Source organism: Schistocerca gregaria, chromosome X (assembly GCF_023897955.1).
Source record: "Schistocerca gregaria isolate iqSchGreg1 chromosome X, iqSchGreg1.2, whole genome shotgun sequence".
Lineage (NCBI taxonomy): Eukaryota > Metazoa > Arthropoda > Insecta > Orthoptera > Acrididae > Schistocerca > Schistocerca gregaria.
Genome location: NC_064931.1, coordinates 132,122,420 through 132,150,033, shown reverse-complemented (window position 1 = coordinate 132,150,033; position 27,614 = coordinate 132,122,420). Strand labels below are relative to the sequence as shown.

The following is a 27,614-nucleotide window of genomic DNA, read 5'->3' as shown; positions in this document are numbered from 1 at the left end:
GCTTTTGGACGTGTTCCTTCACGTTTCCACTTCACTATCACATCGGAAACAGTGGACCTACGGATATTTAGGAGAGCGCAAATCTCGCGTACAGACGTATGACGCAAGTGACTATCACCTGACCACGTTCGACGTTCGTGAGTTCCTCGGAGCGCCCCATTCTGCTCTCTGACGATGTCTAATGACCCAAGTCGCTAATATGAAGTACCTGGGAGTAGGTGGCAGCACAGTGCACTTAATGTGAAAAAACATGTTTTTGGGGGTGTCCAGATGCTTTTGATCAAATAGTGTACGTAGATGGCAGTAGAATCGTTCTGCAGTCGGCGTCGAATGACGGATCTCTTAATTTTCTCAGTAGTGCTCGAGAAGAATTTCGCCTTCCCTCTAGGGATTCCAATTTGAGTTCATGAAGCATGTTGGAACTATTTCCGTACTTCTCCAACCATCTGTAACTAATCTAGCAGCCCACCCTATGAATTGCTTCGATATTTTCCTTTAATCGGACCTGGTGTGGATCCAAAACACTAACTATACTCAACAATAGGTAGCATAAGTGTCCAGTATGCGGTGTCTTTTACAGATGCACCACACCTACCTAAAATTCTTCCAATAAACCGTCATCTACTACTCGCCTTCCCTACTAAAATCCTTATATGTTCATTCCATTTCATACTGCTTTTCAACGTTACGCCTAGATATTTAATCGACGTGACTGTGTCAAGGAGCACACCACGGATACTGTAATCTAACACTATGGATTTGTTTTTCCAACTCATCTGCATCAACTTATATTTTCCTACATTTAGGGCAAGCTTCCATTCATTACACCAACTAGAAATTTTGTCTACGTTGTCTTATCTTCGTACTCAGTTTCGACACCTTCCCGTACACCACAGCAGGAGCAAACAACCACAGGTCGACAACCCGGGCTACCAGGTCATTTATGTTTATAGAAAATCTTTGCGGCCGGATCACACTTCTCTGGGGCAATCCTGACGATGTCCTTGTCTGTTATGAACACCAGCCGTCGACGCCAACACACTAGGTAAAGTCATTTAAGTCTTCGAGCCAATCACATATCTGCAGTGAGGCACAGTTATTTGCTTTCCGGAAATCTAGAAATATGCAATGTGCCCTTTTGCCATTCATCCATAGTTCGCGGCATATCATGTGAGAAAAGGGAAAGCTGAGTTTCGCACGAGCGGTGCTTTCTAAAACCGTGCAGATTCATGGACATAATCTTCTTGATCCACAAGAAATGTGATATTCGAACTGAGAATATGTTCAAAGATTCTGCATTAAACCCATGTTAGGGATATTTCTTTAATTTTGCGCGTCCGTTCTTCTATCCTTTAACCATCTTCCGTAGGTGAAACTTTCTGGTAGATTAAAACTGTGTGCCGGACCGAGACTCGAACTCGGGACCGTTGCCTTTCGCGGGCAAGTACTCTACCATCTGAGCTACCCAAGCACGACTCACGCCCCGTCCTCACAGCTTTACTTCCGCCAGTACCTCATCTCCTACTTTCCAAACTGTAAGTCCGGCACACAGATTTAATGTGCCAGGAAGTTCGTATCAGCGCACACTCCGTTGCAGAGTGAAAATTTCAATCTTCCGTAGGTGCTTACGCCAGTAGCACTAACAGCTGACTATATTCGCCGCGAGATGCTGTTTCCCCACGCGCCGGACCGTAACAGTTTGACTTTTGTCAAAGTCGCTTAGCTTACTGGATTCCGCATTTGCGGCCATTATCGTCGCCATGATGATACCCCATTCGTTTCTGATCCACCTGTGTACTTTCCTTACCACATCATTTGCCCACGACGTCACCAGGTGTGAATGGTGGACATAATTGTTTGGCTCATCAATGTAGGTGCCTACGGGGAAACCTGATCCTTATGTGTTAGAATGGAAGATAATGGCCCTGCTTTTTCGGTGTTATTTTCACAGAAACATACACTGATAACCCAAAACATTATGCCCCTGCTTAATAGTCCGTTCGTCCGTCTTTGGAACGAAATATGTCACTGATTCTGAGTAACAGGGGTCAGACAGTTCGTTGGTAGGTTTGTGGAGGTATGTGACATTAGATGTCTATGCACAGGTCATGTAATTCGAAAATAACGGGCCGCTGATGCGCTTACGTGATGATAGCGATCCAGGTGGCTTCCATAGGATTTATATCAGGCGAATTTGGTCGCCGAGACATCGCCGTGAATTCACCATAATGCTTCTCAAACAACTGTAGCGCGGTTCTGGCTCCGAGACAGGGACAGTTATACAGCCGAAAAATATGACGTCGCCGTAAGGAAAGACATCAAGCATGAAGGGATGCAGGTGGTCCCATGCAAGCGCAGGAGTGTCTCCCATGGCATAATATTGCTCCCAACAGTCTGCGTCCGTAACGCGTTGCACGTTTCGAACATCCGTTCACCTCTATGACTGACTGTGGAGACGACCGTCTACCTAGTGCAGCAAAAATATTACTCACCAGAAGAGCCGACAGTCCCGTGCCCACTGCAATCGTAATTGGCGATGTCTTCGGGTCAACGTGTGAACACGTAGGTGTGGTGTGTTGCGGTGCTCAGTGTTCAACAATGTACGATGAACCATTTGCTCCGAAACACGTATGTGTGCATCAGCATTGTGCTATTTCGACAGAGATGCCGCAGATCACCAAAGAATCGAGGAGAAAATAGGCCGTGTCCTTTACGAAGGAACCATTTCTGCGTTTAGCTTCATCATTTCGGATCAAATACATTTCTCGGTAACATTTATGAGGGGCATTGTCTGTTGCTTGTCATAGTCGGACAAGAACATATTTTAATCGGTGAAGCGGTGTCAGTTCGTGATTTTAACACACACATGACATTCATCATTGATGATTTTCATCAATTGAGGAGCGCTGAGAACTGTCTAGCCACACCAACTGTTACTATGCGGCATTCTGTAACTAATCCGTATACCATATGACATAGCATTTACACACACCAGAAGATGGAACTTAAAAGTTGCGAAACCGGTTGTGTGGGTCTCTAATCGACTTAAATACATCTGTGGCGGATTATTGGTCTGTCAATCAGTTTTATATTTTAATAGTTTTAACACCTTTATGTAAACACTTGTACTTTATGAATCGTTAATCAGTCGTGTATAAATCACAGGAACTCAAAACTTGAATGGTCGAACAGTGATTACAACCCAACGCACACAGGATGCAAATTGAATGCGTTAAATGTGGGCTAGGAAACGTACTAGTGCAACGCCGTATTCATTGTAAACCTCAACTGATTTCCATCGAGGTCTGGTGATTTGTTAACTTTAAGTAATTTCGTTTTTCAGTACCGGCGATATCTTATAGTTGAGTCTATGCAGCTGCGGAACATTGGTACTGTATCCTCAAGCTTGAAAGCATTTTTAAATGTGGAATTTAATGTTTGAGTTTTCTAAAGTTTTCCAGGAATCCCTTATTCATCAGAATCACTGTGTTCCAGGTCCGCAGGGATAAAAGTTTCAGCTTTTGTCTGCTGTTTTGAGTTTAAACACCAGACCGATGCTTGAGGTACTGGTTGAAAGGTTTAGATCCTGTCGTTTTATGTATGACCAGATCATCATAGCAGTTTCTGACAGCTTGCTCCAGGGTCTGGCAGTGTAAATTAATATAGGCTTCACGCATTGTCCTCCTTACAGATGCCCTAATTGCTATTAACTTTTGTCAGTTTGCCAGCATTCTCTTTTGTTGTAAGCGTGTAACAGTCTGTTTCCGCAACATTCTCAGATTAGCACCATTAAACCACGGTCGGTCTTTGCCGTCTGTAACATTAATTGGAACGTGCTTACCCGGATCTTTCAGCTTCAGCCACAATTGTTCTGCGTTTGCCACGTCTGAACAAATGTTCTGACAATTTGAATAAGTTGATAGGGACTATCAGTTTGACCAAACACAAATACTCCTAGCTTTCTATCTGTCCACTACCCATGTTTACCGCACTGTAGCCGACTCGCAACGAGCGCCTCTCGATAACAGGCGCGCTCGCTGTGTTTGGTCGTAAGCTACGGAATCTGAACAGGACGCATAGACGACCATCGTGAATGTAGCCACTCAAATCGTAAAACGTATATCAGCAAGCACCTCAACGCTCCAACAGTGATATATCTTGAAGTCATAAATACAGCTGTGGAACACACACACTGTAGTCTAGTACACTATGACGTACCTAGCCCACATCTCGTGGTCGTGCGGTAGCGTTCTCGCTTCCCGCGCCCGGGTTCGATTCCTGGCGGGGTCAGTGATTTTTTCTGCCTCGTGATGGCTGGGTGTTGTGTGTTGTCCTTAGGTTAGTTAGGTTTAAGTAGTTCTGAGTTCTAGGGGACTGATGACCATAGATGTTAAGTCCCATAGTGCTCAGAGCCATTATGACGTACCTTGCTGGATGGCACTAAATACAGTGGAGCTTCAATTTGTAGGTACAATGAGGGGGGGAGGGGCTGTTACACATGTTATCTTCCCCCTTAGTTAACCGGTGCTTGTTACACTCCGCTATCCAAAGTCGAAAAATGGTTCAAATGGCTCTGAGCACTATGGGACTTAACATCTGAGGTCATCATCAGTCCCCTAGAGCTTAGAACTACTTAAACCGAACTAACCTAAGGACATCACATAGAGCCATGCCCGAGGCAGGACTCGAACCTGCGACCGTACCGGGACATTGGTGCACAACAGCCTCAGTATAAACAAGGAAGCGCGGATTTGCAACAGTCTTTCTCAGCGAGTTTCACTTCAGTCTTGATTATGCTTTTGACTGAATGTATTCTCTCCAGCGTCGGACTCTAAGATCGCGAGACATTATGGTCATGGTTTGTCTTTAATAGTCCGGTCAGCAACTGCTGCGACAGCCACGTTAGAGCATGAAGCGTCACACTTCCATCTGTGCTTTCCAGGAGATATACGACAGAGCAATGCCTGTCCACATACTGCACAAAATATTCACCACTACTTCTCAAAGGCAGATACCGCTTCTGCTCATTCAGACGCGACATACTATAAGTCATCTGAACATTTTTAGGGTGTCGTTACTCTTGTCCAGTTGTCGTCAAATTTTTAACCCTGTAAGATTAAGAAATGCCATTCGTCAGGGATAGTTTCGGAACATGCTTGGTTCTATGCACAGCATGCAGTGGTACATACCATCACTCTTGGAGACACCGCAGAGAAATTTTCAATTTAACCGGGACATTGGTGCAAAGTTTGGCGATCAGGAATATTATGCTGCCATTAGTCTCCCTGTTGACAGCCAAATACTGATGGTAATTTCTTCCACAACCATAATTCGAACCGGCTACCTCTTGAGTTGAGCGCCACCGTTCAAGCATGCGTTATCGACCTCAGCTAGGCGAGCAGGAACGCACGAAGAGAGAAGGCTGTAGAGCTAGACACAAAGTTTATTCCGTGAACGCTGTTTACTATGTAGACGCGAGACTAAAAAAGTTTTTGTTGCTTATTTAACGAGAAACTGTTTATCGCCATTGCAGTCATCGGACATCAGTAGAAATAGGACAATGAACATCCTGGAGCTACTGTGACAAGTTTCTCACATTCTGCAAAAGTTGTACACTGTATCATTACAAACAGTGGGCTATACACTTGGACAATTGTCTTATACAGTAATTTCAGTATACTGTATAACTTTGTCTGGCTACAATGTAGTCCTGCAATTAAAATCTATACTCTTAGGATCACTTAAGAGTTGTGGAATAGTACTAAATAGACTGTTGGGGAAAAAATCATGACGCCAAGGAGGAGTTGTGCGAAATAAACTAAAATTGGTGGGCATGTTTCTACATCTGAAAGGACATCTATTCAAATTTCGCACCAGTCGCATAAGACTGGCGCTAGTGGCGCCACTGCGAGTGCACAAATCAGGTTTGTTTTGAATACACGCAGTAACCGTCGTGAACGTTACATACCTTTGAGAGTGGACGCAGTGGGTTGATGTTAGTCAAGAAGACGCCATTCTCAACTCCTCCTTTGGTTCGAATGAGGTCGTGTAGTGGGGCTACACGAAGCTAGTTGTTCCTCCAGTGATATTGCAGTGAGACTTTACAGGAATGTAGCCACTGTACACGACTGCTGGCAGCGGTGGTCACGAGAATGTACAGTCGCAAGAAGACCGGGCTCCGAGAGGGAAGACCATCGTGTTCGGCGAGTGGGTCTGGCGAATCAGAGCATCTGCATCACCAGTTGGCACCAGTGATACAACGAATTGTTACGAATCTGTTACTTCACGAACAGCTCCAGACGCCCTGTAGCGTGCATTCCACTGACTCCAAACCAGCGCCATTTGCGACATCCGTGGTGTCAAGTGGGAGCTCATTGGAGGGAGGTCTGCTGTGTTTTCTGATGAAAGCTGGTTTTGCTTCGATGCCAGTGATAGCCGTTTGTTGGTTAGGTCAGTTAAGACCTTGCAACCAGTCTGCCAGACTCACTGGACCTACACCTGGAGCTGTGGTCTGGGATGCGATTTCGTATTGACTGCAAAACTAAGTTAATCTGGTGATTAGACCTGTCCTGCTGTCATTGAAGAAAATTCAATGGAGTGCGTTCCAACAGGATAACGCTCGCCCACATACAGCTGCTGGAACCGAACGTGCTTTGCAGTGTGTCGACAAGTTGCCTTGGCCTGTTCGATCAGCAGATCCGTCTCCAATGGAGCACATATGGGACATCGGACAACCACCCCGGCGTCATCCACTATCAGCATTAATCATCCCTGTGTTGACTGACCAATCGCAGCAGGCATGGAACTTCATCCCACAAACTGACGCCCGCCACCTGTACAACGCAATGCATTCACGTTTGCATGCTTGCATTTAACATGGTGGTTACACCATTTATTAATTTACCAGCCTTTCACATTTACAATGGCTTATCTCGCACTTACATTACATTAACCTGTGATCTTGTGTTTATCACCTAAATCTTAGGTAGACAAATGGTTCAAAAAATGGTTCAAATGGCTCTGAGCACTATGGGACTTAACATCTGTGGTCTTCAGTCCCATAGAACTTAGACCTACTTAAACCTAACTAACCTAAGGACATCACACGTCCATGCCCGAGGCAGGATTCGAACCTGCGACCGTAGCGGCCAAGCGGTAGACAAATGCATTCCCGAAATTTCACTACTGTACATTAATAATTTTTTGGTGTTGCGATTTTTTACGTCATTGTATTAAGGTTTCTCTCTCCTATTCACTGGTAAAACGTGAGAAGAATGATTACTTGTATAACTGTGTGCGAGCAGTTAGTAGTCTAATTTTATCTTCACTATTTCTACAGGATCGATATGGGGCCGCTGGATTTTTCTACGCATGTTTGCCCGAGACGTTCTGCATTTTTCATAGTGTCAGTCAGATAAGTTAGGTAGATCGTGTTGCGCCTTATTTACACTGTCTGTAGTAAATGGTCAAGGGGTGTTATCAGTAATGCATACAGGAGAAGACGCCGTCTAATTACGCGCTCGCGTGCTCAGTACGAGACCGGTCTTTAATATCTTAAAGAGCACCCGGGGTAACGCGAGAAGTGGATGCTGTGCTGCTGGAAACGCACATGTTTGGTTGTTTGGTTGATTTGGGGGATGGGACCAAATAGCGAGGTCATCGGTCCCATCGGATTAGGGAAGGATGGGGAAAGAAGTCGGCTGTGCCCTTTCAAAGAACCCATTCCGGCATTTGCCTGAAGTGATACAGGGAAATCATGGAAAACCTAAATCAGAATGGCCGCACATTTTTCTCGTGTGATTTCAAAGACGGCAGAAGTGTTGAAAATGTTATGGATGCATTCTGCAGTGTTGGTTGTTCCTCTGACAACTAGTGGTGTACGGTGATTGTAGTCTACTGCTCCCCAGACCAGTTGCCCAGATTTGGTCCTACACTTCGATACCTGATAAAGTCTCGTAATTGACTCTCTCGTGGCCGAATGCCCACTTGAAAACCACCCTCACAAATCCAAAGCAGAATCTACTGTCGTAACTAAACTCTTGTTTTATATATCCACTCATCTTTAGCGTCACCTTCGCAAGCGTCTTTAACAATGGCGACTTGCGAGAAGAAGTGAAGAGAGCAGTACCCTCGATTACAGGATAGAACATGCTTCGTGATGCTCATTCCATGTAACCATCCGTGGATACCGCCGCTACCAACATTCGTAGACAGCAAATAACTCACGACCAACGGGCCAGCAATCATTCAGTACGACCATCCAACCTTTCTCGGGCGAACAATCCGACTTCCCTGAAATCTAGGTCATTGCTTTTCTTTTCCATCATACGATGTTTTGGTGTGCCTAAAATGTTTTTAACGCAGTACCATACTGGAAGAATCAACTTATCACTCTTTCAGCAAGAAAAATATTGTTAAGGGCTCTGTTTTCATGCTTACTGCGTGGACCTACATCGTTCACAGTATGGAGCTTTTAATTATTGTGTTTGCTGCCCTTTCAGTGCCCCACTCAAATATGTTACATAGAAACATGTTATACGATTCCGTGCTTTTGTGGTTCAGTGGGTAAGTGCCATGTTACAAATCCAGAGATCTGTTTTATGCTCAGTCAATCCTAGAATTTGTATCACTTAATTCTTCTTTCGACCCTGACTGATTTTTACATGCTAAAAAGCCAAGCTGCACCGTGGTCTCTGAGTCCACACTAAGCTGTAGATCTCAGTATAACTCGATGGATCAGTCAGATCGAAAGGTAAGAGGAAGCCAAAGGAATACCACTTTCAATAAGAACATGCTTAGTTACGTACCGCGTTGTTCAAACAAATCTTCGGACTGTATTGTCTCTCATACACCTCAACACTTTTTCAGAAGTTTTATGCAGTGTGCGATATTTGTAATCGCTGCTGCTGTTCCCAGATTTTATGAAAACTAGTAGCTTCTGCTTCTAGGCCAACTTCCTCCCCCTGCCTTCACACTTACTCTGCGACAGTTCTTGTCACTTTCATCAAGACATCTGTTATTAGCAAACAGTTATTTACTGTTAGTGGGCCAACAACATAATTCTTAAACTGTTAGCTCAAAGGTTTACGTCATCAATTCCATATCAACTTCGTTGAGCCCTCCCTTCTTCGTAGCTTCACAACGTAATTTTGCACTCGCCGTTTCGGTGTCACAGTTCTTGGCTTAAGTGTATTATGAGGAAGAGCGTGTGCAGTGACATTTGCGACCGCGTCTGGTTTACGTGTAGACAAGTGTTCGTGCCAAGGTTAACCTTGGCTAGGTGATTATGGCGCCTGTTATTGAATGTACTGTTTCGTAACTTGCTTACCAAACCTATCAGACAAACCAGTGATAGGAAGGAAACGGCAGATCCTTTTTTCCATCTAGGTGAGGCCCAAGGGGGTAATCTGCAATATATTTGGAAAGAAAATGACTTGTCAACAAATTGTGTGCGTAAAAGCTAGCAGTTCTGCCTCATAATAGATAAACTAGACTAGTGGTTACACAGTGGAAAAAGGTTATTCAGCTGTGCTTGAAATTTCAAGTCAGAAATGCACTATTGCTGCAAAACGGATCATAAACCACACACACACACACACACACACACGAAGGAAGTAGGTATTAGCGATGCGTCAGTGAGTATCTGATCTGACTCACGTTCTTCACACGACGCACTTGCTTACAAGCAGTATGATGCAAGAGGCATCGTACAGGGTACGAACAAACAAGAAAACAGAATACTTTTCGCCGGGAATGAGGCTATGAAGAAACGCATGTGTAATAAATGTAAATGGGAACGAAATATTTGTAGGTGAAGGTAAAAAGGCAGTGACATGGATAAAATGTGTGAAAATCTGTTAAGATGATAAAAAAGGAAAATAAATTGCAGTATCAGACGAGGAAGTAGTAATGATGTAATTTAGTGTTGAACTAGGTTATTACAACTTCCGTTATCCTCCTCTAATTTCTCATACTGTAACATGCGGTGTGTGCAGCCAGCATTGATGTTAAACACTAGAGCAGCGGCGCTCCTCTCTTACATAGCTGGTTCGGAACTTGAGTGTTTTAAATAATTTTCACATCTGGTGTGTGGCCGCCAACGGAAAGGCTACGGCCACAGTTGTACCGACATCGACGGATTCAGCGAATGACCGTCGTCGGTCGAAGACGGCTGATCTTTTCAAACATTTCATCATTATATGCGTGGTCACAGTGTAGCCGATCTTATCACCCGAACATACAGACTTAGGACAATCTGTGAAATTGAAATAAGTTTGTTTTCTTCGGTCATATCGGCCGACACGACACGAAATATGGACTGAGACATTGTCAAGTTTAGTCAGGGGAGCAGTTTGTGGCATCCTGAGGATGAAAAATATAAGCGGGATATAGTTCGAAATCTATGGACTGAAATCTTTATCGGAAAGTTAAGGCGTAAATTATAACCTCAAAAAAATGTGCAAGTGAGAGTCTTGTCTTATGCTTAAAGTTACTATAGTGGTTCTTTTTGGGTTGTGCTAGGTGGGCATTAACTGTCTGCGAATTATTATTAGCGCTTACTGATGCTATTATGCCAGTAGCGTTGTGGCTTTGTTATAAGAGGTCTTTTGCCAATATTTTTTGTGTGTGTTTTTCCGCTGTTCAGTGCTTTAGATGTTCCGGGTATCTTATTGTATCATACGTATGCTGAATGACAGTCATTTAAGGTAATTGACATATGACTGCTTTACTGAACTTATTTCAAGTTTGGCAGAGTTTGTAATTGTTGTTTTCAGTGCCTCGACAAATCATTGATAGAACATTTCCCTCATCTCATATACGTAAAACTTGTCTACGTATTCCTCTGAGAAAACAGCGTACAATACTTGCACGTTCTTTACGACAGGTATAGGTTGGGGTAGTTTAACCTCCTCTATCCCGCTAAAAACTGAGTTCAATCGTATGCACTATGACCATGATGTCTACCAATGTTATCGGGCGATTCGGCCGATGGCGTCTGACAGCTGTTTTCGGTGCCACTTTGGAAGAAGCCGTGCTGTGTACAGGCCCTAATTTCCTGACCTCACGACACTCGGGATGAAGTCTTAGATAAATTTAAAGCCATTCTGGCTGTTCTCCCACAAGACTGTTGGTTAAAATTTGCAAAGGTTTTTAATGGATTGATATGTCATTTTTTTGTTGGCTTGCTTAAATTGTTTAATACTGCAACAAGTCGATTTATATCGTCACAATGAAAAATGTCGGCACAAAAACATTCAGCCTAAGTACACAAGAGCTTAAAGGTAGATCCTCTGTTCATCAGAGCATTCCACACCAGTGCCAAGACAATACAACTACTTTAAAATCTGTGTTTTCATATTGCCATTTTTAGCTGATGTTTTACCTCGAAACGTATTGCAGTATCACTTTAAGCAAGTTAAAAATAAACTACCATCTGTCTCTGAAAAACTTATTAGTAAATAGGAAATCACTGCGCAATGTTCGTTGCAGAAAAAGGATGTGATTGTGGTTATGATCGTCTGTGCACATGATCAGAGTGTGAAAGGTCGGCGATCTCCTTGGATACATTTGAGTGTAGAGGACTGTTGTGGTGGAGTGTTATCCACTTGTTTTATTCCATTTCTAACGTTTGTAAAAGCCATAGAAAACACTGCACTTCACAACCACTCATCAGTCATACATGCGATATAGACAACTTACACTACACTGAATAGAGAAAAGGGCCTGCCTCAACATTTTCAGCGTCGTGCGAACACCCATGAAGTAGGTTAGGTCACAATGTTCAGGTTCAATATAATGATTAGGCAGTGTGGATACTAACGGAGTTTCTTCCGCGCGCACTATCTTCAGTATCCATAATCACAGGTCGAATACTATTTAAAAAGCTGTCCTAGGTTGTACAGTGTTCTTTATGAACTCAAGAACGACGTGTCTCGCTTGGATAGGGCATCGTCAGATTGTCTGAAAATATGGGAGGACGACATTACAATTAATCCGGCATGACCCTGTGCTGGACTACTATAAAAGCAAAATAAGTTTCAAACACCGACCAAATAAAATTACATAGAGAAACGTAATGTAACTTATGTTAAAAAATCAATTTTCTGCCAAAAAGCATCTGTCAAAAAAGGTATGATACCGAATAAAACTTACTAAAAGGAAGCCTATACAGAAAAATATTAAAAATTAATAACTAAGAGCACCGGGATCAAACGTGAGTAGAGAATGACGGACGGACCGAAAAAATGTTTATTACCTCATGTAGGCGATGGCAGCGCAGAGCAACACCTTGCCCCTCAAAATGTAAACAAAAGCGTACACTACAATGGCGCCAGAGGCCCGTCCGTATTCACATAGTACATACTTACGACTGGTAGGAGCTGAGGCAAAATATTGGGCTAGTAGTAATGACAGGCGCCATGCGGCGCTGCCGTCGGGTGTACAGGGTCATAACGGCGTAAAATTCAACTAGTAAAGGACAAATTGAGATATAAATAAAAACATAATAGAGCATATGGAAATATACACAACGCAGGACGTTCTAGACCGAAAACTATGTACAGAGACATAGAAAACCCTTATTCTGAAAGCAGTGTAAAATAATAATGAAGTAAAATACGTAGAGCAACAAAATAAAAGTTACACTACAAATATAAGGCTAAAAGATAAAAACGCAAAGAAGAAAAAATACAGTGGCATACACATGACTAGTGATCATGGCCCTGTTAATGAAAAGCTAAAAACTAGTATATTGTTCAAAAATGGGAAACATATAATCATAGAAAACCTGATTTTCGCCGGATAACTCATCGGGTAAAATATCCTCCTTAGCGTGTGAATATTTAACAATTTCGATCTCTTTAAGCAGATTGGGTCTCTTTCCTTTGGGAGAATGGTGTAAAACCTTGAAGTTCCCGTCTGTAGGTGGCCACCGGATTTAAGTTGCTCCGCGAAGACGGAATTGTGCTTAACCTGCCTCTTTTTAGTGAGTAAATGCTCCTTAAACCCGATTTTAAAAGCCCATCCCGTGTGGCCAATATAAGCTGCTTGACATTCGCAGCACTCGAGGATATATATGTCAGAGACAACATATTTACCTTTCTGGGACGCTCATTGTGGATGTATTGATATCGTATTTTATTATGAGTGGTATACACTATTATTATATTTTAATCACGAAAGAGGTTAGCTATAGCATAGGGCATAATACCTAAAAATGGAAGCGTAGCAAACCTGTAATTTTGAGGTGCGGGGCTGCGAGTGCTTTCTTGGTCGTAAGGCGATGTTTTTTGTGTGTATAACTTGTCAATGATGGAGGGGCTATAGCTATTACAAAAAGCGACATATTTAAAGTTTTCCAGTTCCTCTGTAATAGATTCTGGGCTAAGTGGAATTTCAGTGATACACGATGTATCATAGATCTAAAGTAGCTCACCTTGTACTTACAGGGATGATACGACGTAGCGTGTATCTTTAAATATTAGGAATAATAAGGCTGCTGTAGAACCACGCCAAGTGGGATGAAATGGTTTTTACAAGACGAACAATCAAAATGTATGTTTAAACACAACATCCATCCGCAAAATAAGTTTATACAATTTTCTCTGTTTCAGGAGCTATTTTTCGTTGCTGAACTGATACAAGAAATATTATCAAAAGATACACGTAGACGCTGTAAGAAAAGAAATACATGAAGATACTTATATCCACAGAATCCGAAATGGCATAGTGCTTAAGATAGATAACATTTTATGATTGAATGCGATATACTGAGTACTTCAAACCTACTGTACAAGCGCTTTTTCGCGGAGCTTTTCCGTATAAAATGTGTTTTAGGAAATCCTATAACGGCAAGTAGAATGGTGAACCATAACATCAAAGACATTTTGTATCGGCAGCATGCTATAACGAGAGATATTAAACATAGTAACCAGCAGGTACGCCGATTGCTTGCGGATGCACAAAGGTGGCTCTGTCGTTCTTGGAACAACGCAGAAAACGTGAACACGCATTAGCGTAAATCGAAACTGCAAAATATGATGCGTTGTTCTTGGAGTCTTCAGTCGGAAGAGTGGTTTGATTCGGCTCTCTACGCTACTGTCATGTGCAGTCCTATTTCTCTCTGTGTAACTACTGTAAACCACATGCATTTGAAGCTACTCACTTGCATTCATACTCAGATCCACCTCTTCAATTTTTATACCCTGCCTCTCCCCCCAGTAGCGAACTGACTGTTCGTTGATGTCTCAGTATGTGTCAAATTGTGACATACATTTCTTTATTCCACAATTCACATCAGAACATCCTCTTTGATTACTCGATTTATCCATCATTTTTCTGTAGCATGAAACTTCACAAGCTTCTGTACACTCAAGACAAATACCTTCAGAAAAGATTTCCAGACACTTAATTGTACATTCAGTGTTAACAGGTATCTCTTTCTTACTAATGCTTTTTTGCCGTTACCAGCCTGCATTTAATGTCCTCTCCACATCGGCCATCATCAGTTACTTTGCTGCCCAAATAACCAAACGCATAGACTACAATTCTGTGCAAAATAATCGTCTTGTGGTGTTGAAGTTATTCTTATGTCCGTGCTTGCTATGAAAATAGGACTAGTTAATCTGCCTTATGCAAGACGCGTATTCAGTTTCGTTTTACCCAGCCATGTTTCAACACTTTTTCTGCTATCTTCAGTTGTTTTTTTATTTTCTTACTGTAAAATTGTTGTTACATATTAACATTTAAAGAAACATTTGGCACAAAATATTTACAATTGTGAATGAAAAATTGTTGTAAAAATCACACATCATTTGTTTACAGTTCACAGTTGAAATATGTATTGACGACCTGATGCAGTGTATGTTGTTTATTACATTACGTCTAAAGTTATAGTTATAGCTTATTTGGCAAAAGAGTGGATGTATGCGTTCATTTACATACCTAATAGGAAGCTATTGGGTCTTTATGTTTGTAGCGAGTATGCTACACAATCTACAAATTGTCATCTGTAAACAGCAAAACATAATTTTTATTTTTCTGTTTATTATGCTTTTACGAACGGAAATGAGTATATGTCACGTTTGTTGTAACATAGGCGTTGAAATATGAGAAAACGCTACAACGTCAAAGCCGTCATCTGCAAACAGCAAAACGTAATTTTTATGTTTCTGTTTATTACGCATTAACGAACGGAAATGACTATATATCAAGTATTTTTGTGTGTAACTTACGCGTTGACATAAGAGAAAACACTAAAACGTCAAAGCTTTAAGTTACACATAAAAAAGGTGATATATACTGATTTCCGTTCGTAAATTCATAATAAACAGAAAAATAAAAATTACGTTTTGCTGTTTGCAGATGACAAGTTTTAGGTTGTGTAGCAGACTAGCTACCAACGTAAATACTCAATAGCTTAATGTAAGGTATGTAAATTAACACATACATCCACTCTTTTGCCAATTAAATTATAGCTTGAACTTTAGACATAATGTAATAAACAACATACAGTACATCAGGTCGTTAGTACTATTTTACAGTTATTCATTCACAATTGTAACTATTTTGTTCCAAATGTTTCTCTAAATGTTAATATGTAACAATTTTACAGTAAGAAAATAAAAAAACCACTGAAGACAGCACACAAAGTGCTGAAACCTGTCTGGGTAAAACGAAACTGAAAAGATATTTTGCATAAGGTAGATTTCCTCGTCCTATTTTCTGTGCAAAACGTAAGGATGAAAGTAAGTTTCGCACCATATGTCACTGCCAAGTAACATAGCCCAATGGAACTTGGATCAAATATAGAAAGAACTTTTACAGGATAGTGCAGAAGATAACTGAAAAATATGAATGAGACGGGCAGAAATGACAATTTTATTCAAAGATACTAATTACAGTGAAGTCACCGCGATTCATGATGGTTCTCTGGACATTACAAAAGGCGGGACACCGTTCTTACTAGGCTCTGTAACCACCGAGGATGACAATGCATGCTGTGCGATGTGCTCCCATGCTGGCCACATTCTACAATCTACATTTATACTCCGCAAGCCACCCAACGGTGTGTGCCGGAGGGCACTTTACGTGCCACTGTCATTACCTCCCTTTCCTGTTCCAGTCGCGTATGGTTCTCGGGAAGAACGACTGCCGGAAAGCCACCGTGCGCGCTCGAATCTCTCTAATTTTACATTCGTGATCTCCTCGTTAGGTATAAGTAGGGGGAAGCAATATATTCGATACCTCATTCAGAAACGCACCCTCTCGAAACCTGGCGAGCAAGCTACACCGCGATGCAGAGCGCCTCTCTTGCAGAGTCTGCCACTTGAATTTGCTAAACATCTCCGTAACGCTATCACGGTTACCAAATAACCCTCTGACGAAGCGCGCCGGTCTTCTTTGGATCTTCTCCGTCAACCCGACCTGGTACGGATCCTACACCGCTGAGAAATACTCAAGTATAGGTCGAACGAGTGTTTTGTAAGCCACCTCCTTTGTTGATGGACTACATTTTCTAAGGACTCTCCTAATGAATCTCAACCTGGCACCCGCCTTACCAACAATTAATTTTATATGATCATTCCACTTCAAATCGTTCCGCACGCATAGTCCCAGATATTTTACAGAAGTAACTGCTACCAGTGTTTGTTCCGCTATCATATAATCACACAATAAATGATCCTTCTTTCTATGTATTCGCAATACATTACATTTGTCTATGTTAAGGGTCAGTTGCCACTCCCTGCACCAAGTGCCTATCCGCTGCAGATCTTCCTGCATTTCGGTGCAATTTTCTAATGCTGCAACTTCTCTGTATACTACAGCATCATCCGCGAAAAGCCGCATGGAACTTCCGACACTACCTACTAGGTCATTTATATGTATTGTGAAAAGCAGTGGTCCCATAACACTCCCCCGTGGCACGCCAGAGGTTACTTTAACGTCTGTAGAAATCTCTCGATTGAGAACAACATGCTGTGTTCTGTTTTCCACAAGGTTGGTAAGTCCTTGTGGTAGGGCGTTCCATTCCTACAACTGCCGGATGGTCGCCGGTGCATGTGGCCGTGGTGCAATACGTCTCCCCAGCGCATCCCACTCGTGCTTAATGGGATTTAAGTGGGGGAAGCGGGCAAGCCAGTCCATTCAGCGAATATCCTCTCGTTCCAAGGGCTCCTCCACCTGCGCTGTACGATGCGGTTGCGCACTGTCATCCACAAAAATGTAGTCAGCGCCGAGTGCAACCCTGAAAACGCGCACTTTGGGAAGGAGTACAGTACCACAACAGTATTGGCCGGCCAGTGTACCGTGTTTAAAGATTTGGATGTCAATATACCTATGCATCATTATGACTCCCACACCATAATACCTGGATCACCAGAACGATCATGTTGGACGATATTCCTGGGTGCATTACGTGCTTCCACCTCTCGACATATAAGGGTATGCCCAGAATCACTACTCAAACTGAATCGGCTCTCACTCGAGGAGAGTACGGGAACCGACTTCTCGTGGGTTCAGTCTCTATGCTCCTGGCACCATCTCAGACGGTGCGGCTGATGTGCGGGTGTCAACGGAACACAATATACTGGTCGTCGGGCAGAAAGGCTATCCCCATGCATTCGCCGTGCCGCTGTGGAACGTGACATTGCGTGCCGTGCAGTCCTGGTGAACCGGCCCTAGTGGCCGGGCGGTTCTAGGCGCTTCAGTCTGGAAACGCGCGAAACGCTATGGTATCAGGTTAGAATCCTGCCTCGGGCATGGATGTGTGTGATGTCCTTAGGGTAGTTAGGTTTAAGTAGTTCTAAGTTCTAGGGGACTGATGGCCTTAGCAGTTAAGTCCCATAGTGCTCAGAGCCGTTTGAACCATTTTTTTTACTCCTCGTAAATGTACATTACTGGCCATTAAAATTGCTACACCCAGAAGAAATGCAAATGATAAAAGGGTATTCATTGGCCAAATCTATTATACTAGAACTGACATGTGATTACATTTTCACGCAATTTGGGTGCATAGATCCTGAGAAATCAGTACCCAGAACAACCACCTCTGGACGTAATAACGGCCTTGATACGCCTGGGCATTGAGTCAAACAGAGCTTGGATGGCGTGTACACGAACAGCTGCTCATGCAGCTTCAACACGATACCACAGTTCATCAAGAGTAGTGACTGGCGTATTGTGACGAGCCAGTTGCTCGGCGACCATTGACCAGACGTTTTCAGTTAGTGAGAGATCTGGAGAACGTGCTGGCCAGAGTAGTAGTCGAACATTTTCTGTATCCAGAAAGGCCCGTACAGGGCGTGCAACATGCGGTCGTGCATTATCCTGCTGAAATGTAGGGTTCCGCAGGGATCGAATGAAGGGTAGAGACACGGGTAGTAACACATCTGAAATGTAACGTCCACTATTCAAAGTGCCGTCAATGCGAACAAGAGGTGACCGAGACGTGTAACCAATCACGCCAGGTGATACTCCAGTATGGTGATGACGAATACACGCTTCCAATGTGCGTTCACCGCGATGGCGCCAAACACGGATGCGACCATCATGATGCTGTAAACAGAACCTGGATTCCTTCGAAAAAATGACGTTTTGCCATTCGTGCACCCAGGTTAGTCGTTGAGCACACCATCGCAGGCGCTCCTGTCTGTGATGCAGCGTCGAGGGTAACCGTAGCAATGGACTCCAAGCTGATAGTCCATGCTGCTGCAAACGTTGTCGAACTGTTCTTACAGATGGTTGTTGTTTTGCAAACGTCCCCATCTGTTGACTCAGGGATCGAGACGTGGCTGCACGATCCGTTACAGCCGTGCGGATAAGATGCCTGTCATCTCGACTGCTAGTGATACGAAGTCGTTGAGATCCAGCACGACGTTCCGTATTACCCTCCTGAACCCACCGATTCCATATTCTGCTAACAGTCATTGGATCTCGACCAACGCGAGCAGCAATGTCGCGATACGATAAACCGCAATCGCGCTAGGGTACAATCCGATCTTTATCAAAGTCGGAAACGTGATGGTACGCATTTCTCCTCCTTACACGAGGCATCACAACAACGTTTCACCAGACAACAGCTGTTTGTGTATGAGAAACCGGTTGGAAACTTCCCTCAAGTCAGCACGTTGTAAGTGTCGCCACCGGCGCCAACTTTGTGTGAATGCTCTGAAAAGCTAATCATTTGCGTATCACAGCATCTTCTTTCTGTCGGTTAAATTTCGCGTCTGTAGCACGTCATCTTTGTGGTGTAGCAATTTGAATGGCCAGTAGTGTAGTTGCAGCTGCATCTGCGTTTTGACGCTCGTCCCTTCTCAGCTGTTGCACAATGTAGCGGTCATCTGCTGCTGTGGTGAACGTCATCTGCCAGCGTGTGTAGTGCTACAAGTAAATTTCGGAGGCGGTGGTGTTATGGTGCGGTCGTGTTTTTCATGGAGGGGTCTTGCACCCCTTGTTATTTTTCGGGGCACTATCACAGCACAGGCCTACACTGATGTTTTAAGAACCTTCTTGGTTCCCGCTGTTGAAGAGCAGATCGGGGATGGCGATTGCATCTATCAACACGATCCATCACCTGTTCATAATACACGACCTGTGGCGGAGTGGTTATACGACAGTAACATCCTTGTAATGGACTGGCCTGCACCGAGTCCTGACCTGAAAACTATAGAACACTTTTTGGATGGTTTGGAACGCCGACTTCGTCCTCAGTGCAGCACTCCGTGAAGAATGAGCTGCCATTCCCCAAGACGCCTTCCAACACATGATTGAACGTATGCCTGTGAGACTGGAAGCTGTCATCAAGGCTAAGGGTGGGCCAACACCATATTGAATTCTACCATTATCGATGGATTGTGCCACGAACTTGTAAGCCATTTTCAGCCAGGTCCAGGCTCTGAGCACTATGAGACTTAACATCTGAGCCGGCCGCTGGTGGCCGAGCGGTTCTGGCGCTACAATCTGGAACCGCGCGACCGTTACGGTTGCAGGTTCGAATCCTGCCTCGGGCATGGATGTGTGTGATGTCCTTAGGTTAGTTAGGTTTAAGTAGTTCTAAGTTCTAGGGGACTTATGACCTCAGCAGTTGAGTCCCATAGTGCTCAGAACCATTTGAACCATTTTTGAACTTAACATCTGAGGTCATCAGTCCCATAGAACTTAGAACTACTTAAACCTAAGTAACCTAAAGACATCACATACATCCGTGCCCGAGGCAGGATTCGAACCTGCGACCGTAGCAGTAGCGCGGTTCCGGACTGAGCGCATAGAACCGCTCGGCCACAGCGGCCGGCTTCAGCCAGGTGTCCGGATACTTTTGATCATATAGTGTAGTTACATTATGCACCGCCATGTTATACTCTGTAGCGGTAGGGAGTTTCAGATATGTAGACACGAAGAATAAATATTTAGAATGTTAATAACATTTGTTTTGTTTAAAAAGCTGGGAGGTTTCACATAAAAAACTCGGACGTATTACTTCTCAGCGCGCCGTCGTAGTTTTCGCTTCGTTTTATTCGGCTAAATTCCATTACCTATGTCTGATATTTTCTAACAATTTGTTACGAGTGTTAAAACTGTATACAAAATTTATGCATAAGGAAAAGTGTAAAATTGTTCCCTCGTTGAAAAAAAATTCCCTAACAATCAAAAATTTTCCTCTTTTAAGCATTGTTCAACTTGTCAATTCCAGGAAGAGTCTTTTTTAGTATGTCACTGAAACTTCCCAAAATACAGAAGTTATTAAGCAGAATTGTTGTTTCATAATAGCCGACATAATCGTTTTGAGAGACTCAGCAAGCGTGCAGATAATTAAAATAATTGTCATTTGTAGTTCCGACTCAGTTGCGCATTTTTAATTAGCTTATATGTTTCGACCGCACTGGATCATTTGATATGTGTTTCTGAGTAGACAAGATGGGTTGCTGACGCAACTACTTAGCTCTAAAGATGATCCCGTGTGATCGTAATAGGTATCTAATTAAAAATGTGTAGTTGAGACGGAAAAATATGAGAATTATCTTAAAAACGTTCAGTTTTGAGAGCTCTTTTCAACGATCCTAATTCTGTCCATTGTTTTCATTTGAAATTCCGAAGCTGAGCTACTTTTCTCCATTTTACAACAGCTTCCTGGGAATGTAAGGATAATCATTCTCTTCACCCTTAAACACACTTTAGTAGAAAAAGATTGGAGATCGAACAAACTGTGTCCGAGAAAAAGTGCCAATGTGGTATGTCCCGCTCGGTTGGCCGTACGGTCTAACGCACGGCTTTCCGAGCGGGAAGGAACGCCTGGTCCCCGTCACGAATCCGTCCAACGGATTTGTGTCGAGGTACTGTGAACCGGCCAGTCTGTGGATGGTTTTTAGGCGGTTTTCCGTCTACCTCTGCGAATGCTGGTTCCCCTTATTCCGCCTCAGTTACACTATGTCGGCGCTTGCTGCGCTAACAAGTCCTCCACGTACGCGCACACCACAATTACTCTAGCACGCAAACATAGGAGTTACACTCGTCTGGTGTGAGGCGTTGCCTAGGGGGTCCACCGGGGACCGAAGCGCACAGTAACCCTGGGTTCGGTGTGGGGCAGCGGAGGGGTGAAGTGGAGTGCTGTAGTCGTCGTGGGGTTGTGGACCACTGCGGCTGCGGCGGGGACGGAGCATCTCCGTCGTGTCTAGGTCCCCGGTTAACATACAATACAATAGAATGTGGTATGTCAGCAGCGCCCTGTGTAGGCGTACATATATTTCAGCTTCTGCTTGTATCACCATGGATAAACTTGAGAGAGAGTAATCATCCCAGTTACTGAAAAGTAACGGAGATCCGATTAGTTGCGTTTTTCGCAATTTTGTACTGGGGAACGGAGGCGATTGCCATTGACTATTTGAGCAATAGTGAGGTCACTTTTCTCCTGTATGTTAATAAGAATGCTTTTCCAAAATAGTTTCGTAGGTACTGTAACAGTGGAATTAACGCGGAGGTCTGGAGAGAAACAAGTGAAACTTAAGCTTTAGAAATTACAGAGCTGGAGACCTGCGTGCTGATACAGTGCAGCTGAAAGCTTTTTGCAGTTTTGTAGCAGGTAGTCCGGAAGAAGGCAACTCTGTATTGCGCAGCAGGGCCGGTGACAGCTGCGTGCCGGAGAGGCTTTGCATAACGATGGAGTGCGCGCTGCCCTCCGGATTATTGCGGACGTGCCGTGGCTCGCTTGCTGCAGACGGCCTACCGCCTCGGCCCACACAGCTTTACCGTGTGCAAGCACACTGACAACGGCCAAATAGCTGTTCTTCACGTATTCATCTTTTACGAAGAAGCACATTTAGCAACTTTCTCCATATGCTTCTCCGGCAATGTGGTGTAGCGGTGAAAATGGCGAACTCTTGATTGGTCCAGAGAACCGGTGGGTCAGAAACCTAGGACAGCTATTCCAACCCGTTTGTTTTCCAAACCGCTCCCCCCCTTTTTTTTTTCGTCCAATGACAAAGTGAAATCGTTCTGTAGGCCAAAGATTGTAGCTTCAGGTAAAAAAATATAAATTTGGATCTTTAAACCCTGCTTCCTGCAAATCACGTTTTTCCTTTCTATTCATTATTATCCAAAATTGTTTCGGCACCTGTAATCTTCGGCGGGTCTCTTTTTAATTCTTTAAAGTATTATACAAAACTTTTGGTTGGTGTTCTGTTTCACGCGTGAAAATTATATCATGTACATTTTTATTATGTTTGTTACTGCTCATGTTAGCGTTGATTTTAAAGATGGAGCTGTACGGGTAGACCAGATTTTATAGGTTTTTTGGCTTGGTAGCATATTATCTGCCAAGTAGTCGAAAGAATGTTTCTTTGTTCCAAGGGTAATTATTTGTGTATGCCTTTTAGAGAGGAAAAAATGGACGTTCTGTACATGAGTTCACTGTCGTACTATGTATTTCTCAATAAAGAAACATATTCTTCAGACTACGTTGCAGATCATAAATTGTCAGGCCGTAAAACGTATAAAAGGAAGCCTGCCTCCACAATTCTGCGTCTCGCGGTTCTAGGCGCGCAGTCCGGAACCGTGCGACTGCTACGGTCGCAGGTTCGAATCCTGCCTCGGGCATGGATGTGTGTGATGTAAAGTAGCTCTAAGTTCTAGGGGACTGATAACAACAGCAGTTGAGTCCCATAGTGCTCAGAGCCATTTGAATCATTCCACAATTCTGCCATTAAAATTAATGCTCTCTCATGTGAGCAATCATAACAAAATGAAAATGCACAGTTGTTTACGCGCAAAAGAGAAAAACATCCAAATGTTTTGTATATTTTACTCAAATAAAACGACACACTGAACATGATAACGTTGCTGTCGAAACATGTTAGGCTGTAAAACGAAGAAAGGAAATAGGTGTTTTGCAGCAGACGAGTTAAAAACACTCAACTCTAATTCGCAAATATGACAAACCAACAAAATGAGCTTCTAGCCTCCGCAAGATGATAAAATAAAAAATAAATTTTGTCCAACGTCTTACATAGAGGATGTATTGCATCCCAGGAGAGCTATTCTGGAAGTTTCGCGGCGTACCCACCTACAGCTGCCATAAGGTCTTTATTTGGCTGATAACCTTTCCCAGCGAGGAATTTCCTTTGATCTGGTAACAGATAGAAATCATAAGTGATCAAATCTGGGAGCTTTCGTCATACTCTCACAAATGAACGATAGTGTTTGTTAGTCTACATTCTTCTCGTCGGCTGTGGACACTAGATCTAGTCTTCTTTCGGAAAGAGTAGCAGCAGTGTTTAACATACTGAACTCGTGTTCAGGAAGAGAGGACTTTAAATTTCCTTGCGGACATTTCCATCAGGCCATCAAGACTACTGGTTTGTCTAAGTCACTTCAAGCGAATGTTGATACGTGCTGTCAAGTCTCTCCCACTGAGCTAGCGTTCCGTATCTAATAAAATGGTGGTGGTTAGTGTTTAACGTCCCGTCGACAACGAGGTCATTAGAGACGGAGTGCAAGCTCGGGTGAGGGAAGGATGGGGAAGGAAATTGGCCGTGCCCTTTCAAAGGAACCATCCCGGCATTTACCTGAAACGATTTAGGGAAATCACGGAAAACCTAAATCAGGATGGCTGGAGACGGGATTGAACCGTCGTCCTCCCGAATGCGAGTCCAGTGTGCTAACCACTGCGCCACCTCGCTCGGTTATCTAATAAAGGCATTGACAGCTTTTTACGGTTAAACATTTTCCGTAAAAGTATTATATTTAAAGTAGTGGATTATTAATATTGTCAAACGATAATGGAAATCCACTTTTTCTGTAGCATAGATCGAGGTGGTGAAATGATTAAGACTATGGACTCGCATTCTGGAGGGGCGGAGTTGAAATCTCGGTCCGGCCATGCAGATATAATTTCTACACGGATTCCCTTATCCGTTTAAGGCGAATGCTGGAATGGTTCCACTGAAGAGGAATCTTCCTCATATCTGACTTGAGCTCTATTTGTAATGTGGCGTTAGTAGTACGTTAAACCCCAATATTCGTCCTTCCTTTCCAGCAGTACTATAAAAGTAGACGATTTTTCAAATCCAATTACTTTGTACGAAAGTACCCTTTTTAGCCTATGGAACTGAACCCGGAACTAGATAAAGCTAATTAAGGATATTTGAACGCGAAGTCTTAAGAAAATTATTTGGATTGAAGAGGCAGCAGTAATAACAGTTTGAGACTACAGCATGATGATTGTAATTTGTACCTCGAACCAGATACTGTACCCAAAATTAAAGCAAAAAGATTGCAATGGATAGGACACGTCATTAGAGCACCACCAAAAAGGACCGCCAAGAGGCTGATCGAAGAGCTTCCTACTGGAAGACGATCTTTTGGATGTCTACCTAGAAGATACCTTGACAATATACAGAGTGATCTGGAAAAACGAAGAGAGCCTAGAAAATTATTTACGAGGGTAGGACAGTGTTTCAATATTCATACTTCAGTGAAAGCACATAATGACGTCTTCATAATAATAATAATAATAATAATAATAATAATAATAATAATAATAATAATAAATCAGGATCATGTCTGTGAAACAGTTACATGTCATTTTTGTTCCCTAATTCTCATTTTTGAATTGCTTGATAGTAACCTCGGCAAAGCGATTTTCATTATTACAGGCTTTCAGAAGGTAGGTAAATGATTTCCCTGTTATCTGTAAGGAAGGTAGGTGGTTGCCAGGTTTTGATCAACTTGAGATCTGATGTTACTGTTGTAGTTTCCATATTATCTAAGAGTCCATTACCGTGACTGATAATGTTTTAATTTTAGCAGACGTCGGAGCCGAAATGATGTGGTGTGGCCATGGGCGGCACGTGGGTCAGTATTCCTTACCTTTTTGTAAAGCATTAACTTCATTTGGCTGCATATACCCTCTGCCCAGTTAACTGATTAAGCGAAGAACTGTTTCTCTTAACATTCAACACACGGATTAACATTGTATGTTGACAATTTTATATCCTTGGCTTTCCCCCATTTGCTTACGCCCTCATTATAACAGTTTCAAATTTTCACGTATATCTGATACTAAGCCCTCTACACTGCTATATCAACCCACTGATGTATTTAAGTGCGCCATGGCAGATAGAAAATTTGTGACGTCGTTGGATACTGGGGTTACTCAAAGTCGAGATGGGCAACACCCTTGCTGCATTTATTTACACAGGCGCTTCAACACATTTGGCAGACTATAAATAAAGTTGATTTAACTACACAAGACACTCCGTGAAACTGAGAGGCCAATATCATTGTGAATGCAAGGAATAATTTAAAAAATTCCGTTTTTACCACAGGAGGCGTAAATTTTATTATCAGGCACGTTTCCCTGTGCGCTTTGTATGCGAATGCCTAGCTAAGACCTTCTTAAATGTTCGTAAATGGCAGTCCGCCTTATTGCAAAGCCCTTTTATTGTCTTCTAGTGAAGAATACCTCATTTATGTCAACTATCATGGTTGCGTTCTACTTGGGATACCCTAAAGATTTTTAATGGTGGTAGAGGAAGAGGCCAGGGTTAGAAAACGAGTTAGACATTTTATGTCCACTATCTCCGCATTTATTTAATGTGTTCATAGATCAAGATACTCAGATCTTGAAGGAGAAGACAGAGAGAACAAACGGCCGTTGTGAGAGCATAAATTGTATCAGATTTGCTGATGTTATCGTAATAGTTGCAGACTCCGAAAAGAAATGAACAGAACGCTGCAAGTCCTGAAAAGTATGGAAATTAAAAGTGAACAAACGGAAAACGAAAATAATAGCAGTATTAAGAATATGGAAGAAACTAAAACCAATATAAAAATTGATCAGGTGAAACAATTTCTTCTCGATAGTATAATCAGACGACAGTAGACGCTTAATGGAACTAAAGAGGATTGCATTGGCAAAACAGTGGTTGAAGACTAAGAACATTTTAAACAGCAAACATATGAATAGACATGTCAAATGACTCCTCGCAAAATCATTTCCGTGGAGTACACTGCTCTATGGAAGTGAAATCTGGACTCTGGGAAAATTGGAAAGGAATCGACGTGAACGGTATGTGGTCGTAGCGTAAAATGACAAGAACGAGATGGATGGAAAGGAAACCAACTTGCAAGTCTTAAATGAAAACATATCAGGGACAATGCTTTCATCAGTAACGTTCTTGAAGTGGAAGTTCTGGGAAAGAAAGAAAGAGGATGGCCTAGGAAGAATTATTTGGGAGACATCGAGAAGAGGATAGGATGTGACAATCACATGCAATTGAAACGAACAGCCAGTGATACAAGAGAGTAGTTGTATCTACAAGGCACTAGCATTTAAAATCTGTATATACGCTCCTGGAAATTGAAATAAGAACACCGTGAATTCATTGTCCCAGGAAGGGGAAACTTTATTGACACATTCCTGGGGTCAGATACATCACATGATCACACTGACAGAACCACAGGCACATAGACACAGGCAACAGAGCATGAACAATGTCAGCACTAGTACAGTGTATATCCATCTTTCGCAGCAATGCAGGCTGCTGTTCTCCCATGGAGACGATCGTAGAGATGCTGGATGTAGTCCTGTGGAACGCCTTGCCATGCGATGCCATTTCCACCTGGCGCCTCAGTTGGACCAGCGTTCGTGCTGGACGTGCAGACCGCGTGAGACGACGCTTCATCCAGTCCCAAACATGCTCAATGGGGGACAGATCCGGAGATCTTGCTGGCCAGGGTAGTTCACTCACACCTTCTAGAGCACGTTTGGTGGCACGGGATACATGCGGACGTGCATTGTCCTGTTGGAACAGCAAGTTCCCTTGCCGGTCTAGGAATGGTAGAACGATGGGTTCGATGACGGTTTGGATGTACCGTGCACTATTCAGTGTCCCCTCGACGATCACCAGAGGTGTACGGCCAGTGTAGGAGATCGCTCCCCACACCATGATGCCGGGTGTTGGCCCTATGTGCCTCGGTCGTATGCAGTCCTGATTGTGGCGCTCACCTGCACGGCGCCAAACACGCATACGACCATCATTGGCACCAAGGCAGAAGCGACTCTCATCGCTGAAGACGACACGTCTCCATTCGTCCCTCCATTCACGCCTGTCGCGACACCA

General features: G+C 43.2%; 1 protein-coding gene and 1 long non-coding RNA gene across 8 annotated transcripts in view; one reads left to right on the top strand and one right to left on the bottom strand.

The window, feature by feature from the left end:
- LOC126297411 (uncharacterized) overlaps window positions 1-12,384 on the bottom strand; it is a 51,301-nt gene extending 38,917 nt beyond the window's left edge. For 2 of the 4 annotated variants that reach the window (XR_007552518.1, XR_007552517.1), the window contains exons 1-2: window positions 12,257-12,371; window positions 11,822-11,961 (exon numbers count right to left, since the gene is read on the bottom strand). This is a non-coding gene — a long non-coding RNA (uncharacterized LOC126297411). Of the gene's footprint in view, window positions 1-11,700; window positions 11,962-12,256 lie in introns of all 4 variants that reach the window. The other 2 variants (XR_007552519.1, XR_007552520.1) reach the window with 2 other exon arrangements.
- Window positions 1-27,614, top strand: part of LOC126297410 (high affinity copper uptake protein 1-like) — a 142,472-nt gene that overhangs the window by 11,859 nt on the left and 102,999 nt on the right. For 2 of the 4 annotated variants that reach the window (XM_049988170.1, XM_049988173.1), the window contains exon 2: window positions 25,300-25,344. The exons of the other annotated variants lie outside the window; for them this stretch is intronic. In XM_049988170.1, coding sequence (XP_049844127.1) covers window positions 25,330-25,344 — 15 coding nt within the window. In that variant the 5' untranslated portion in view covers window positions 25,300-25,329. The remainder of the gene's footprint in view (window positions 1-25,299; window positions 25,345-27,614) is intronic. 4 annotated transcript variants of the gene reach the window in all.